The sequence below is a fragment of the Ochotona princeps genome, chromosome 25 (assembly GCF_030435755.1).
Source record: "Ochotona princeps isolate mOchPri1 chromosome 25, mOchPri1.hap1, whole genome shotgun sequence".
Lineage (NCBI taxonomy): Eukaryota > Metazoa > Chordata > Mammalia > Lagomorpha > Ochotonidae > Ochotona > Ochotona princeps.
Genome location: NC_080856.1, coordinates 21,360,955 through 21,376,836, shown reverse-complemented (window position 1 = coordinate 21,376,836; position 15,882 = coordinate 21,360,955). Strand labels below are relative to the sequence as shown.

Below are 15,882 nucleotides of genomic sequence, written 5' to 3'. Positions count from 1 at the left end.
CTCACAAGGACAGCTGTATTTCTCTCCGCACTACAGGCTCACCACCAAAAAGCAGTGAGAAAGATCAGACTTCTCCCCAGGCCTGAGCTGCGGTCAGAGCAGGTGCATCGGTTTCAGCCACAGACTAACCTTAGTTTTGTGTGAATAGCTCCCAAGCAAACCACGCGTGGGAGGATCTTCAAACTCATCTCCATGGGGACGTTAGGGAATAACAGGTAGATGTGTGTTTAGGGCTGTGATTCTCAGATCCACTGGAGATGAAAGCCCCAAGTTCAAGGCCAGTGGGTCTCTTCCCAGGGATGCATAGGTGGAAGAACCTGTCAGAATCATAGAGTAGTACAGAGTAAAGCTGCCATGCCAGCATCCCTTAGAAGTGCAGGTTCCAGTCCCCAGTGCTCCACTTCCAATCCAACTCCCTGGTGATGCACCTGGAAAAGTAGCAGAGCTTAGATTCCTGCATTTAGGTGAGAGACCAGGATGCTGCTCCTGGCTTCAACCTGGCCCAGCCTGAGGCACTGCAGCCATTTGAGCAGCGGCCAGCAAATGCACGATCTGTCAATGCCTCCCTCCTTTCATTCATCTCTCACTGTCACTCCTCTTCCAAATAAATAAAGTAATTAACAAACAAAAACCACAAAAGGCCCTGGCGCAGTGGCCTAGCAGCTAAAGTCCTCGCCTTGAACGTGCCCAGGATCCCATGTGGGTGCTGGTTCTAATCCCAGCAGCACCGCTTCCCATCCAGCTCCCTGCTTGTGGCCTGGGAATGCAGTCAAGGACGGCCCAAAGCTTTGGGACCCTGCACCTGTGTGGGAAACCCGGAGGAGGCGCCTGGCTCCTGCCTTTGGATTGGCTCAGCTTCAGCCATTGAGGTCACTTGGGGAGTGAATCATCAGACAGAGAATCTTCCTCTCTGTCTCTCCTCCTCTCCGTATATCTGATGTTGCAATAAAATAAATAAATCTCTAAAACAAAAATACACAGGGAGATGAGGAAGAGTCTTCCATATAAAATAGCCTTCCTGTAGACTGGCCGTTGCAGACCACAGAGCACTGCTGGCTTCTAATCTTGCAGCACAAGAACCTCTGACCCTCTTTGTTTTCAAAGGATATCCTATCAGGAACACTGGATAAAGCTGGAGGCAGTGAAAGGTCTGACATTTGCCCCTGTGGTTCACTCCCACTCCCATCACCACCATGGAGCCTAGCCACAAACATGATTAGCCTGGACTTCATTTTATTAAAGTAAGTGTAATCAAATCCATATCTCCACCACATAAGCAAAACAAAAAAAAAACCCAACAACAACAACAAGAACCCTTGAGAAAGTTCCTGCAGAATGTCTAGCTTTGAGCAGTGCCGCAATGCCACTTCCTGGTACATGGTCTAAACTAAACCTGATCCCTAATGTCAGAGCAGGTTGCCACGCAAGGTGCCTGGCCATGGGGGTCGCCCACTGTAGACCCGTGCACACACCGGCCCGTGCAGCGAGGCCTGGCCGCCCTCCCTGTCAGTGAATGAGTTAGCAGTGGGCCAGGCAAGCTGGTCCTACTTTGGGACAAGAAAGTCCTCTCATCTGTTGATAACATGTTTGTCCTGGGCCCGGCGGCGTGGCCTAGTGGCTAAAGTCCTCGCCTTGAATGCCCCGGGATCCCATATGGGCGCCGGTTCTAATCCCGGCAGCTCCACTTCCCATCCAGCTCCCTGCTTGTGGCTTGGGAAAGCAGTTGAGGACGGCCCAAAGCCTTGGGACCCTGCACCCGCGTGGGAGACCCGGAAGAGGTTCCAGGTTCCTGGCATCGGATCGGCATCAGCACCGGCCGTTGAGGCTCACTTGGGGAGTGAATCATTGGACAGAAGATCTTCCTCTCTGTCTCTCCTCCTCTCTGTATATCTGACTTTGTAATAAACTAAATAAATCTTTTAAAAAAAAAATGTTTGTCCTAATTGTCCAACTGATCTAAAGGACTATCAAAATCAAATACCAGTGAAGAAAAGCAGGGGTGGAGGGAACAGAACATTAGCTTCCCTTCCATTTCCACTGTTTCACAGAACAGCTCTCACTGATATTTGATAGGATGCTGTAGGCTTAGACAGGTGGGTGGCAACCAAACCACCACCACCACCACCGGCACCAGCGCTACCACCATAGCCCAGCTGGGCCATTTTCAGTCTGTGTGTCTCAGGTTCTTGCCATGTGAGAGGAACATGCCCTGCTTATAACAAATATATTAAAACACACCCAGTGTACGCCACTAATTTGGGTCTGTTTAAATGTCTGAAATGAGCTATAAGACTCGGTTTTTTAAAATCATTATTTCGGAGCCGGTGCTGAAAAGACCAGTCACTAAGATGTTAGTGTGGCTGGGTTCAAGTCCCAGCTCCGGCTCCCCATTCCAGCTTCTTGCTAATGCACAGTTTGTGAGGCAGCCACGAACCCTCAAGTAACTAGATTCCTGCCACCTACGTGGGAAACTCGTATTACATTTCCAGCTCTCACTGTGGGCCTGACCAAGACCTGGCCCTTGTAGCCTCTGAATGGAGGGAGAACTTTCTCCTTTCTCTCTTTGCCTCTCAAATAAGGAGTAAATAGCACCCAGTACAATAGCCTAGTGGCTAAATCCTTGCCTTGCATGAGCCTATATAGGTGCTGGTTCCATTTCCCAGCTGGTCCACTTCCCATCCAGCTCCCTGCCTGTGGCCTGGGGAAGCAGTTGAGGATGGCCCAAAGCCTTGGGACTATGCAATCGTGTTAGGAGAGCATGGAGGAAGCTCTTGGCTCCAGGCTTCAGATGGGTTCAGCTCCGACTGTGGCAGTCACTTGGGGAGTGAACCAGAGGATGGAGCATCTTTCTCTTTCCTCTCTGTATATCTATCTGCCTTTGCAATAAAATAAGTGTTTTTGTTAAAAGATTTATTTATTTTTACTGCAAAGTCAGATATACAGAGAGGAGGAGAGACAAAGACGAAGATCTTCTGTTTGCTGGTTCACTCCCAAGTGGCTGCAACAACTGGAGCTGACCCAGTCTGAAGCCAGGAGCCAGGAGCCAGGAGCTTCTTCCAGGTTTCCCATGTGGGTGCAGGGTCCCAAAGCTTTCGGCCGTCCTCGACTGCTTTCCCAGGCCACAGGCAGGGAGCTGGATGGGAAGCGGTGCTGCTGGGGTTAGAACCGGCACCCATGTGGGATCCCGGGGCATTCAAGGCAAGGATGTTAACCGCTACGCTATCACGTCAGGCCCAAAATAAGTCTTTAAAAAAATAAAATAAAGAGTAAATAAATGAGCTAATTGTTTTGCCCAGCTTTTGTGGAATATGAATACACAGACCGTTAAGACCTTGTAGATTGAATGCACTGCTATCATTTCTAGTGGCCACTGGATAAATCCGTCCTGGACCACAAAGCTCATGGCAGGGTTTATTGAGGGAAAAACATCGAGAACAGCATTCATTCTGATTAGCAAGGTCTGCTCCATTCCTCTCTGGCTTTGCTGTCACCACGGGACATGATTGCAGAAATTTCATGTCAGTGTGTTCCCTGGCTCCGTATTTCTCTTCCAGAATTGAGCAAGCCTTACTTCCTGAAAAGAAAATCAGTGTTCCGGTAGAAGACGGTTCTGCAAGTCACTCTCCTTGTGAGATGGAAACAGGAAGGGACAACAAAGGAACACATGCCCGTTGCTCGGATTATTGTCACATCATTCAAACTGGCCTGTTTGGGAGATGTGGCTGTCATCTCCTGGTCTCAGAAGCTCAGCTAGCAACTGGGGTTCAGCTGGATGACGTGAAACTGTAGCATGAGTGACTCCATTTTGAGTTTTAGTCTAGCATCAGGCCCAGTGCAAGTGACAGCCTCCTGAGCTTCTAAGTTCACAGTTTCAAGGGCAGCATGCTTTTCCAGCTTTCAACTGGGAAGCCCCACATCACTGATGTGATTAAGTTGCCCTCTTCACATTGGCTACCAAGAAGCTTGGAAAAAAGCACTTTACATTGTGTGGTGTCAACTTGCCATGGACCCATCTTCTAGGTCCCGAGAGTTCTCTTTCTCTCTTTCTATTTTAAAGATTTACTACTTGAGAAGCTACAGAAAAAAAGAGAGGAGAAGGAAGGAGGGAGGGAGGGAGAGTTCTGAGGTCTTCCATGTTTTGGCTCACTTTCCAAATGGTCACAACAGCCAAGTCTGAGCCAGACGGAAGGTAGCAAACAGGAGCTCCATCCGGGTCTCCCACCTGGGTGGTGGGGCCCGACCACTTAGGCCATCTTCTGCCTTCCCAGGCACTTCAGCAGGAAGCTGCCTAGAGAGCGAAGGAATGCTGGAGGGCCCAACACAATGGCTCAATTAGCTAATCCTCTCCTCGTAAGCACCAGGACTCCATATGGGTGCTGGTTCATGTCCCAGCTATTTTGTTTCTGATTAAGTTCTCTGCTTGTGAACTGGGAGAGCAGTAGAGGATGGCCCAAAGTCTTGGGACTGTGCACCTAAGCAGGAGACCCAGTGGAGGCTCCTGGTTCCTGGCTTTGGATTGACTCAGCTCTGGCTGTTGCAGCCACTTGGGGAGTGAACCAGCAGATGGAAGATCTTTCTCTGTGCTTTGCTTTCTCTAAGTAAATCTACCTTTCCAATAAAAAGCAAGTAAGTCTTTTTTAATAATAAATGCTGGAATCACAGGTAACAGTTTAACTCACCATGCTACAGTGCCAGTACCTCTTCCCTTGTGTTTGAAACTCATTTTATCTACCACAATGAATCATAGGTAAACAGCCTGAAGCCCTTTGGAGACCATGGCAGGCTATAAAATCAATACATAAATAGCATTATTTTCCCCTAAAGCCATCTCCCCTGCCCCATTTCCCCTGGTGTTTCCAATTTATGATGACGGTCCTATTCAGAGCACTCATTAGCATATATGTGTACTCAGATTTGCTTCGCTTGGTACTCTACATGGATTCCCTCCCAGAGCCACCTGCAGTCCCTAAGGTGTGGGCTATTGTGATATTACTTTGGGGATAAATAAATGCAGGCCGGGATACATTAGGTCACTTGCTCAGAGCCACCAAGTCAGCCGGAGGCAGGTTTAGAAGGTGAGCCCAGGCTGGCCCCAGGACCACTCATATCTCTTGAAACTTGACATGACTCCTGCCACACACCTTGTCCTGGATTCCCTCCTGTTGATGTGGCCTCCTAAGTGCTGCCTGGAACTTGTCCGTCTCCTCCGTTCTTGGTCCAGCTTCTTATTGCAGGATCTCAGGCAGGACTGTGACAGTGGCGCTACGGGGGCTCCCTGCATCGAGGTCCGTCTCTCTGAGGTCTGACCTCTAAATGTGTCTCCACCTGTGTGTGCTTCTTAGTGCCCAGTTGTAGCAGCCAACTCGCTCTGTTTTCTCCGGCTGCCTGGACAGCATCTGTTCTTAGTCTAAAGAGACAAACCGACCCTTCCACATGCTCCCAGGGCTGGAAACCACAGTCACTCTCTAGGCAAGGGCCAGTGTTTGTGCCTGGGACTCTGCCTACATGGTTAGCTTTCCCTGCACCTGGAAAACTAGACATCCTTTTAGTGTTAATTAGAGATGCCACCTCCACTGTGGTTTTGCCCTGGTCAGTGGACAATGCCCAGTGCATATATTTCACTGCTGAGCGCATGTATTTGGCTGGTTGGCCATTTGTTATTTGTTCACCTGCCTCTCTGGGCTGAGCACTCCTCTAGGATGATGCAATGAGCTCACTCGCTTTGGAATTTGTCTGCCAAGGGCCCAGCATTAAGCAGCTACTTGGTGACTGCTCAGTGTTCAACCAGCGATAAACACAAGCTGAACTTTGTCCACTGCCCAAAGATTTCCTTTCCCAAAGCAAGTCAGTCCCATCCTCAAAGCCAGGGACTTCACCACCACTAATTGGTACCTCTGGCCTCAAAGGAAGAGCATATGTGTTGCACACATTCCTTGTCTAAGCAGCTACACCACAGTAGGACATCCCAAGTTGCTGCTCGCATATCCTGCTACAAAGCTTGAGATGAAGCTGGTTCCAACCCTTTCTCCTGCCAGGCCTGTCCTTCTGCAGAGCACAGTGTCCTTGTCCCTGCTGGCAGAGCTGCACACACGTCCCCCCCCACACACACACACACCTCTCCCCTTTGTGTGTGTTACCCCTTTGACTTCCCAAGCTCAGGCATTTCCCTGACACATACAAACCTCAACACCTGCGACTCCTTTCCCTGCAGTTCTCGGAGGGAACTCCCTCCTTCATGTATATTACCACATTGCAGAAAAACCCTTCAGTGCCCAGCCTCCCTGCTGGGATTGCACGCTCCTCAAGGAGTCGCAAAAGCCTAGGACGATGCTTCTCACTTCTGTGGAAGTAGATCCACAGCCGTTCCCCTCCCTCCCCCCGCTTTATCCACAGACTACTTTGCAATTTCAGTTACCTGAGGTCAACTGCAGCCCAAAAATACTAAACAAAAAGGTACACACATTGATAATGCACACTTTTAAAATCACTGATGATCATCACTGTTCTATTATTGTTAATCCCTACTGTGCCTAACTCATAAATCCACTTGCTCACAGGCATGCACTGCGGCTCTTGGAACACATCTCCTGTGGATACGGGCTCTACAGTAACACTCTGGGCTCAAGATGAAGCATCCATCAAGTCACACTCAGCTCCAGTCGTCACAGAGCCTCTCTCTGACTTCCTGACCCCACATCTGGCTCCTGGGCAAGGCAGGCCAGAGGCTCAGTCTCGGGGCTCTCTGATCTCCTTCCCTTCCCTCACCTCTGCCACTCAGATCCCTACCCCACGTACCCAGCATGCCCTCTACTCCTCCCCACCTGTCAATATCCTACCCATCCTTCCAGGCCCAATTGTCAAGTACCCATCCGCAGACACAGCCCCTGGCTGCTGATCAAAGTACTTTGCTCTTCTTGGTTCCTGTCTGAGACACGGCTCTGGGCTTCAGTGATGCATATTTGTAACAGAAGCATTTTCAGGACAGGTGTTTCCATACTTCAGAGCTGGACTAACAGCAATGGAGAATTCCTGCTACATCTGTAGGCAGAAGAGTCACCTAACCCATCTCTAGAGAACTGACAATCTCTCTCTGTCAATCTTGTTCTCCAAAGCAACACATCCTGAGCTCAAGGAAGAAGGGAGGCTTGCCCCTCCTTCTCTCCAGCTAGCCGGCATAGTTTCCCTTCAGGTGAGGTGGAGCGGCGGTGACAGGTGCAGAAGCGCCTTTTGCTCCACCCCTCTCGCTTCCCCTAAACACAGAGCAGCCGGTCTCTGGCTCCTGGAAGACGGAGTCCCCTGGGCAGCACGCAGCACCCAGGCGACAGACGCCTGGCACCGGCACTGGGCACACCTCTGCGGAGATGACCCTGCCCCGCGCGTCCCCCGAGAGCAGGCAGTGCCTCACCTCTGCCCCCCAAGCCGTCCTGCTTCTCAGCCTGATCTTCACCTCCTTCCACTCGGCTTGCTGGGCAGGTAGAATTGTGAGCTTTATTCTTGGCCTCACTTGGGAAGGGGGCGGGAGGGGGCGGGAGGGGGAGGGGGAAAGGGAGGGAGGGGAAGAGAGGGAGGATTCCTTGGCCAGGGTTGGTCCCGCACAAAGAAAGAGGAACCTGAGCTTTCTTGTCTGCAGGATTAGGCATGAAACAGGGGTGTCTTAGGTTTGTTGTAAGCCGAGATCACAGACTCCTCACAGCTGGGACAGGAGCAGCCACCTGTGCTGGCCTGCGGCATGACAGACTCACCCCGCAGCTTGCCATCCTCGGGTTGCTCTCTGTCCCTGGAAGGCCCCTCTCAGCAGCCTTGAACCGTCTCCAGCATGTGTTTGACCTTCCCTTACCTGAGCTCATCTGTCGCTCATGACCTTGGTACTGCAACTTCAGAAACCCTGCACCCCGACCTCCCCAGGCATCAGAAATGTTGGATCACTGCCCTGTTTTCTCGTCGTTTTTCTTTTTCTTTTTTTTTTTTTTTTTTGTATTTATTTATTTGAAAGACAGTCACAAAAAGAGAGAGGGAGAGAAGGAGAAAGGGGGAGAGAGGGAGGGAGAGAGAGAAAGAAGCAGATCTTCCACCTGTTGGTTCACTCCCCAGATGGTTGCTTCAGCCAGGCCAAAGCCAGGAGCCAGAAACAACTTCTTGGTCTCCCATGTGAATTCTGGGGAAGCCTCTCACTGCCTTCCCAGGTGTGTTAGCAGGGAGCTGGACAGGAAGTGGAGCAGCCAGGACTCACGCCAGTGCCCATATGGGATGCTGGTGTTCACAGGTGGCAACACCATGCCCTAGTGTTGGTCTCACTACCCCATAATGAGACTTCACTCTCCTGGGATGGCCCTGCACCTTTCAGCACAGGACCCTTGGCTGCCCCAGCACAGGGTCCTGCTCCATGCCTGATTCTCCACTCTCAAAGCCAGCCCACGTGTGGCGGTCAGCATGTGGGCATCCATGACCACCAAGCCTCGACCCCACTCCAGCTTCCACAACTCCCCGGCTGCGTGACCTTGAGCAAATGACCTCACCTCTCTGTGCTGCCACTTCCTCTTCAACCACTGGGATAAGGTAGCGCTGAGTTACAGGGCTATTGCAAGGAGGAAGCAAGAGGACCAGAACTTAACATTAGCATTGTGGTTAGCATGTTTGTTTTACTTACCAACTCCTGCTCTCTCCAAATATGATGTTTCCATTTCTTCCCATTTGTTTTCACGGTGCCTTGCTTATGACAGGGGCGCATGACAGGTTGAAGTGTGGTGAATTGTTGGCCTCTCCCCAGTGGAGTCAGTGCCTGGCTGGTTCTGCTTACAAGGAAAGTGGGTAATGTTTAAATTCTTAGGAATGTTCACCTGGGCTATTCCTCCAGCTGAACCATATGAAGCTGCTAATATTAAACAGCTTTCTTTTAAAGCCAATACAAACAGCAATTTCCAAGACTTAACCTACAACCAGCACCCCACTAGCCAGGTTTTTTTCCATCAGCTTGCTTTGGCTGGGGACCGCTTCCATTCTGCTATGGAGCACAGATGAAAGTCAGAGACAAGAAAGTTACTGAGTTATAAAGAAAATTAAAATGTTGACGAATCGATTTCTCCCGAATGAATCAAGACCTAGCCCTCAGCCACTGAGCTGTAAATAATTTACAGTTCCAATCAGATTGCATAAGGGAACTGCCACACTTCAGCAGGACACTGGAGGGGTCTAGGGCTCGGGTGGCATGACATTAGTTAGTCTGAGCAGCAGTTTTCTGGCTTTGGCTAAACAAGTTTCTTCTCTGCTATGCGACAACAGGCACCTTGGAAGGACACACTGACCTAGGCTGGGGAGCGAGGTGAGAAGGGGCCTTGAAACTTCAAACTATCATGTTTTTTTTTTCTTTTGGCATTTGCAAAGAGGCAGAATGAGTAGACATGTGCTTTTCTGAATCTTCTTTAAAAATCGTTCTCTTGGCTTTGATCGTCTAAGGTTTGGGAAAGTGCTGATCTCCGTGTTCCATAGTGGGAAGGCTCCACCTCACTGTTGTGCTACAGTGGTGCTGGTCACATGGGGACGAGCAGCCTTGGGAATGACTAACATGACCAAAGGGATTTTTTTCCAAAACTTGACTGATTTGTTTATTTAAGATTTGTTTAGTTGAAAAGCAGAACTAGGAGGGGCAGAGAGAAGCCTTCCACCCACTGGTTTGCTTTCCAAATGGCTTCTCTGGGCAGAGCTAGGCCAGGTCAAAGCCAGGGGGCTGCAATTCCATCCAGATCTCCCATGTAGGTACAGGGGCCCAAGCACTTGGGCCACTTTCCACTGCTTTCCCAGGCTGTTAGCAGGGAGTTGGACTGGAAATGGAGTAGCTGAGACTCCAGCAGGTACCCACACAGGATGCCCATCACAGGGAGTATCACAATCCTCTGCTCCATAACAGTGGTCCCCTAAACCTCATTTAATAAATGAAATGGTCACAAATAGCTGGTAGCTAATGCAGAGGACAGTGTAAGCCATCCGCCTTCCTGTTCCCTTGCATGTCTTTTAGTCTGTGGGTCCTTATGCCTATTTCCATAACCCAACCCTACCCCTTACACTGATAGTGGCTGCCCAATCTTTGCTTCCAGGAGGACTTCAAGAGCAAGCTGAGAATACCCAGTAGCAAGTAGCAAGTATGTTACTAAGAAAACAAAGACACATTCTACCAATGCGGTAGGGCTTACCTGGAAGAGAGTGGCCTCATCTCTGAAAGTTTTACCATAATATGGATTGTTTAATTAAAGGAAAGTGATGGCTAATAACAGAGAAATGTATATGGTTTTTCTTGGAATCCAGCTGCCCTCCATTTTGCTCCTTATATCTGCTGATGTTTCCTGTCATGGTGCTGGCAGGTGCATCACCTGGCATGCCACTGCTCTGTCATGACACTATGGTGTTGTATAGTGGTCAGTCTAGGTCAGCCTTCGCCCTGAAACTGTCATGAACTTGGGCCAGGCATCTTCAGAGAAAGAATCAGCCCCATATTCCATCGACCTTGGCTCAGCTGCTCTTTGGCTCAACAGCTCATTCCGCCTCCATCTCTCAGTGGAACTCTGGACATGCTGCTAATGTGCTTTTCCTCTTTGTGCTCCTTGCTTTCCAATCAGGGACAGTCCTAAGTGCTACAGATTGTAGGGATCTCTGGCCTTGCACGTTGCATGTTTTTGACAGCCATCTACCCTGGGTAACGTCACAACCCTCGGCAATATAAACAAACAAGTTCCATGTGCATGTTTTCGAAAGGAAGTCAAGATTGTTGTTAGAAAATATTTTACATGTTTTCATGGACATTGTATAGCTATGTTCATAGAGAAAGAAGCTGAAGTGGCATATTTGGACAACCACAGGCAGTGAGTCAAGAAGAGAACGCCTTCTTGGAGTGACACAGCAGCTGTATCCCTCTGCTCAGTCTGTCCTAGCTAACAGTGCAGCATGGGTGACTAAGTCAACAGGAAGAGATGTTCCCACAGCTCTGGAGGGTGGAGGTTCAACATCAAGGTGTCAGCAAGCTTGGCATGTTCTGGGGCCTCCTACTCTCTGTGTCCTCACATGGCCTCTCCTCCCTCAAGCCAAGTGGTGCTGCCTCCTCTTCTAAGAGCAACAGTCAAATGTTTTCAGGATCGACCCGTAGGACCTCACTTCATCTTTACTCCTCTCAAAGACCCATTCCCAGACACAGCCACATGGTTAGGTACGAGAGCAGGGTGGGAGGCAAGTGGAAGACAGTTCAGCTCACAGCAGTTCAGCTCACAGCAGGAAGTTAGCTTGGCTCCCTAAAGCCTCAATGGACCCACCACACTCACAAAACTCACTATTGGCTTACTGAAAAATAAATAAATAAATAAATAAACAAACAAAGGTTTGCAACTGAGTCTGAGACCAGATTTTCCCACCGAGATGTCTCCTGTCTTTTTTTCCAGAAGCAAGCAGCAACAATTCAGCTTTGAGCACCCACCATCCAGACTCTGGCTTCCTGGAGCAGTGCCCCAGTAAGTTCCTCCTGTCACCTGCCCTCAGCCTGCAGCCGGCCCTAGAGCCCAGGAAACTTAAGCCCCCTTGCCTTCTGCCAATGGGTGTCAAGTGGCCGGGTGCCTGGCCTTCCTGTGTGTTGTTTTTTGTCCCAGAACCATTTGAAGAGTAGGGCGAAAAAGCTCTCTTGGCTTTGAACCCAGACTAGGTTTGATGTCTTTGGCTCAGGTGGCTTTAAGCTCCATCCCTTGGTTGGCAGCCAAGGATGATCTGGGTTCCAACACCTGCAGAAGTTTGGAAGTGAACAGCCATTAAAATAAGCTGGTCTTGCTTCACCCCAGAGCCCAGACTTGGTTTCAGTACTCTCCCTATTTCTGTTTCCCCTCTAGTTGAATATGCCATGGCAAGCAGCTCGGTCATGCAAAAAGCAACTATTGTTTTCTATGTCTAATGTTTTTGAAATGTTTAATTATTCATTTGAAAGGCAGTTACACAGAGAGAAGGAGAATCAAACCATCCATTTATTCAGATCCACTCTTCAGATGGCTGCCACAGCCAGGGCTGGGCCAGGACAAAGCAAGGCACCAGAAACTCCATCTAGGTCTCCCACTTGGGTGCAGGTGCCAAAGCACTTGGGCCGTCTTCCACTGGTTTTCCCAGGTGCATTAGCAGGGAGCTGGATTGAAAGTAGAGCAGCTAGGCCCAGTGCGGTAGCCTAGTGGCAAAAGTCCCTGCCTTGAAAGAACTGGGATCCCATGTGGGCACAGGTTCTAATCCCAGAGGCCCCGCTTACCATCTAGCTCCCTGCCTGTGGCCTGGGAAAGCAGTCCAGGATGGCCCAAAGCCTTGGAACCCTGTACCTTTGTGGGAGACCCAGAAGAAGCTCCTGCCTCCTGGCTTTGGATCAGCTTAGCTTCAGCCATTGTGGCCACTGGGGGAGTGAATCAACGGACAGAAGATCTTCCTCTTTGTCTCTCCTCGTCTTTGTATACCTGACTTTCCAATAAAAATAAATAAATCTAAAAAAAAAATAATAAAGTAGAGCAGCTGGCACTCAAACCAGCCCACATATGGGATGCTGGCATCATGCACAGTGGCTGCTAGCATGACTAATTATTAGTAAGTTTTATTTTAAGTCTGGCTTCGTTTTATAGCACTTTTACTGAATGGCCAAATGTGTTTATAGCTGAGGATTTTCAAGGTAGGGCAATTGGCAAAATTAGGTAGAAGTTAGTAATACAGCTTCGGAGTCCCCTGGACATGGGTTTGGGTTTCACTTCTGCCACCTTGAGGGCTTGGACCTGCATAACAGTAGTTGTTTCCGAATTACTGAGTTCTTTGCCACTGGCTATATAATTCAACTAAAAGGACAGCAAAAATAGGGAAGGAGTAAGGGAACCAAACTCCAGCACTGGGCAAAATTAGGACCAGCTGATCTTTCCTTTTTTTTTTTTGAAGATTTATTTTTCTTTTTTATTGGAAAGGCAGATTTACAAAAAGAAGAAGCTACACAGAGAAAAATTTTCCATTCACTGGTACACTCCCCAAGTGGCCACAATGGCCAGAGCTGAACTGATCTGAAGCCAGGATCCAGGAGCTTCTTCTGGGTCTCCCACATGGGTGCAGGGCCCAAGGCTTTGGACCGTCCTCTATTGTTTCCTAGGACACAAATCAGAAATTGGATGGGAAGTGGAGCAGCTGAGATACGAACCAGCACCCATATGAGATCTGACACTTTACAGGGGGAGGATTAAGTCACTGAGCCATCACCCTAGGTCCAGAAACAGCTGATCTTACTGGCCTGTCATGTCAAAGTTTCTAGAGGTGTTGGAACCCAGGCTGCCTTGGGCTGCTGACTCAGGGGATGGGTCCCTGAAGGCAAGTGACAGTCTCAGTATCTTGATGTAAATTGGGAACAAGTGCACCTACACTTGTGTAAAAGCAGTGAGCATAATCCCTGGCACAGGATCAGTGCTCCTGGAGGCCAGCAATTATGATACCATCATTATTGACACTGCCAAGGATTGTGACTTACACTAGACGGTGAGCGAGGCAAGGCCCGTGTGATACCTGTCACCTTTGCTCTCCCCCGCACCAGGCGTCGACTTCTGCCCACAGGCAGCCCGCTGCTGCCACGCCGGAGTGGATGGGTATGGCTGGATCGCGGCGGCTGTCGGCTGGAGCCTCTGGTTTCTTACCCTCATCCTGCTCTGTGTGGACAAGCTGATGAAGCTAGCTCCAGAGGAACCCAAGGACTTGCAAGCATGAGACCCGGAATCGAAGCCCCCAGAACGGCCAGGGTCACCTGCTTGTGGATTGTAGAGCAGGGGCAGATGGGTGGGTAGTGCTACATGGCTGCTATTGTTTTGGAGTGATTTTCAGCTTTAGCCTTCAGCTACTTGTAAAAGGGAAGGAGGAGTGAAGGGGGATCCAAGGAGGCCAAGCCAGTACTGCCTTCACTCCTGGCCTAAAGAAGAAAGTTCTGGTTAAAGAGGAGCCATTCCACAGGCCTGTGTTGAAGGAAGTTGCTTGGTGTCAGTTCAGGAGCTATCCCCTTCTTATTCTAGTCTTTTCTCACTCTCATTCTTCCTGCACCATTGCCCCATGGTGGCCCTGTCTCCCCGTCCTGCTCCCAGCACCCTTGTTCTGTTAATACCAGCCCACACTCTCTCAGGGATGCCTTACTCTGTCTCAATGACTTGGGCTGTTGCTCCCAGCTTGCCCCAACCCCGCAGAAGCGCCACAGCAGGCACTATGGCTTCTTGCTGCCATTCACACAAGCTCCTCGTGACCAAAACATCCCAGCCTGGCAGCAGGCTCCATGTGTGAGCACAACCGTCTTTCCAGGAGTCAGGGTTCCTACAGGTCCTCTCACTGTCCTGACGTCTTCACTTTCTGTGCTACCTCTCGGGCCTCAGGACTGCAGGCCATTCCTCAAAGACCAGCTCAAAAGCCAGAGCCCTCGGTGACTGCTCTTGGGCAGCCTGGAGCTTGTGCTCCTGGACTCTCCTGCCCTGCCCTGAGCTGTGGCCACTGTGAAGGGGCCTCTTCACAATCAGCTTCCACTTCCTTCTGTCCTGCATATGTGCGTCCACTGGATGGAAGGAAGGAAGGAAGGCAAGAACAAGTTCTTGCCGTGAATGATTTACAAACCATCCCTTCGCACTGAGAATACCCATGTTTCTGCGAATGGCTGAAGCCCTCAGCCTCTGGGAGCCATGGTCTGACAGTTCTCGTCAGTTAGCATGGGGACTGGCCATTGCCTGCCTCTGGGAACTCTTCCTGTGGCGGCCATCGAGGGAGGTGGTTCCAGGAGGAAGAAAGAACAAAATTACTCTCCATGAAACTATTTCTCCCCTCTGAGAAAACACATCTTTAGATCAGATAAGCTCAAAATAGTAAACATATAAAAAAAAAAGAAAAATGAAGGGCCCTTAAAATAGGAGGAAATATTTTCTAGACATGAAAAATGACTCAAAGCTATTAAACTGCTCCTTCAAAACATCTGAATAGATTTCCCTGACAGCAGGGACACAGGGCATGGCCCAGCTTATCCTGCGGTCTTCTAGAAGGTCAGCAAGTTTCCAAACATCAGGAGTGTAGTACCCTGGGAGGCTCTGCTCTTCCCAAGTGTTCAATGATGGTGGGCCCGGTGCCTGCCCAAGGCCCCACGCCCCATGCCCCACTGGGGACCTGCACACAGAGAGGCTCTCCCCAAGATGTGAAAATACCCATCAAGGAAACACTTTGAGTTCCTACCCACATTTGAACAATAGAAGTGTGTTACCTGGCCCAGGCTGAGGCCAGGAGCCCAGAGCTCCATCACGGTCCATCACGGTCCCTCACGGGTGGTAAGGGCTCACACACTTGGACCATCCTTTGCTGTCTTCCCAGGTACATTAGCAGGGAGCAGCTTCAGGTACGGAGCAGTGAGTGGGAGCTCCAACCAGCATATGAGACGTCAGCATCACAAGAAACAGAAATTAACATTAATTTTTGGGCAGTGTGAAAAGAAATGTCACTTTCCCTTGCTTGGCACTCACTTTCTAAGCAGAAAAAATACAGCAATTGGATCAAAACAGTGATTTCAAGCTCAGTTGTGAAAACTTAAGGGGCTATTTGAGGAGCTGCGTGGAAGGGGGTTATACCAGGCAAACATCTACCCAACCTGAGTAGCTAGGCTCTAATTTCCCTGCTAAGATTCCCTTCGTAGCTTTTGTAAGTGTCAGGTCAGAACCCGGGCTAGCGTGTGAGCCCTCCTTCCAGCCTGGGGGCAATAGCATCTCTGAGATCCATAGCCGGCGGCCAGATTGACTTTCCGCCACATCACATGAACATTTAGGCATTCTGTGTGTGGCTCCTCTTTCGGAGACCAGAAAGGAGGTCCTGAAATGGGACGGTTCTGGCACC

The 15,882-nt window shown here is 49.8% G+C and overlaps 1 protein-coding gene across 1 annotated transcript; it reads left to right on the top strand.

Moving 5' to 3' along the window:
• The first annotated feature begins 7,280 nt into the window (after positions 1–7,280).
• TMEM213 (transmembrane protein 213) lies at positions 7,281–14,035 on the top strand. Its single transcript, XM_004594479.2, has 3 exons — positions 7,281–7,473; positions 11,424–11,492; positions 13,571–14,035. Exons 1-3 carry the CDS (start codon positions 7,362–7,364, stop codon positions 13,738–13,740), a joined length of 351 nt encoding a protein of 116 aa, XP_004594536.2. The 5' UTR covers positions 7,281–7,361; the 3' UTR covers positions 13,741–14,035.
• Positions 14,036–15,882: the final 1,847 nt, after the last annotated feature.

What these genes read in the sequence shown, in the direction of transcription:
- TMEM213 (XM_004594479.2), top strand. Translation starts at nt 7,362, where the DNA reads ATGACCCTGCCCCGCGCGTCCCCCGAGAGCAGGCAGTGCCTCACCTCT. An exon ending in CCACTCGGCTTGCTGGGCAG is followed by an intron (nt 7,474 to 11,423) that starts GTAGAATTGTGA and finishes CTTTTTTTCCAG; the next exon opens with AAGCAAGCAGCAACAATTCA. An exon ending in CTTCCTGGAGCAGTGCCCCA is followed by an intron (nt 11,493 to 13,570) that starts GTAAGTTCCTCC and finishes CCCCCGCACCAG; the next exon opens with GCGTCGACTTCTGCCCACAG.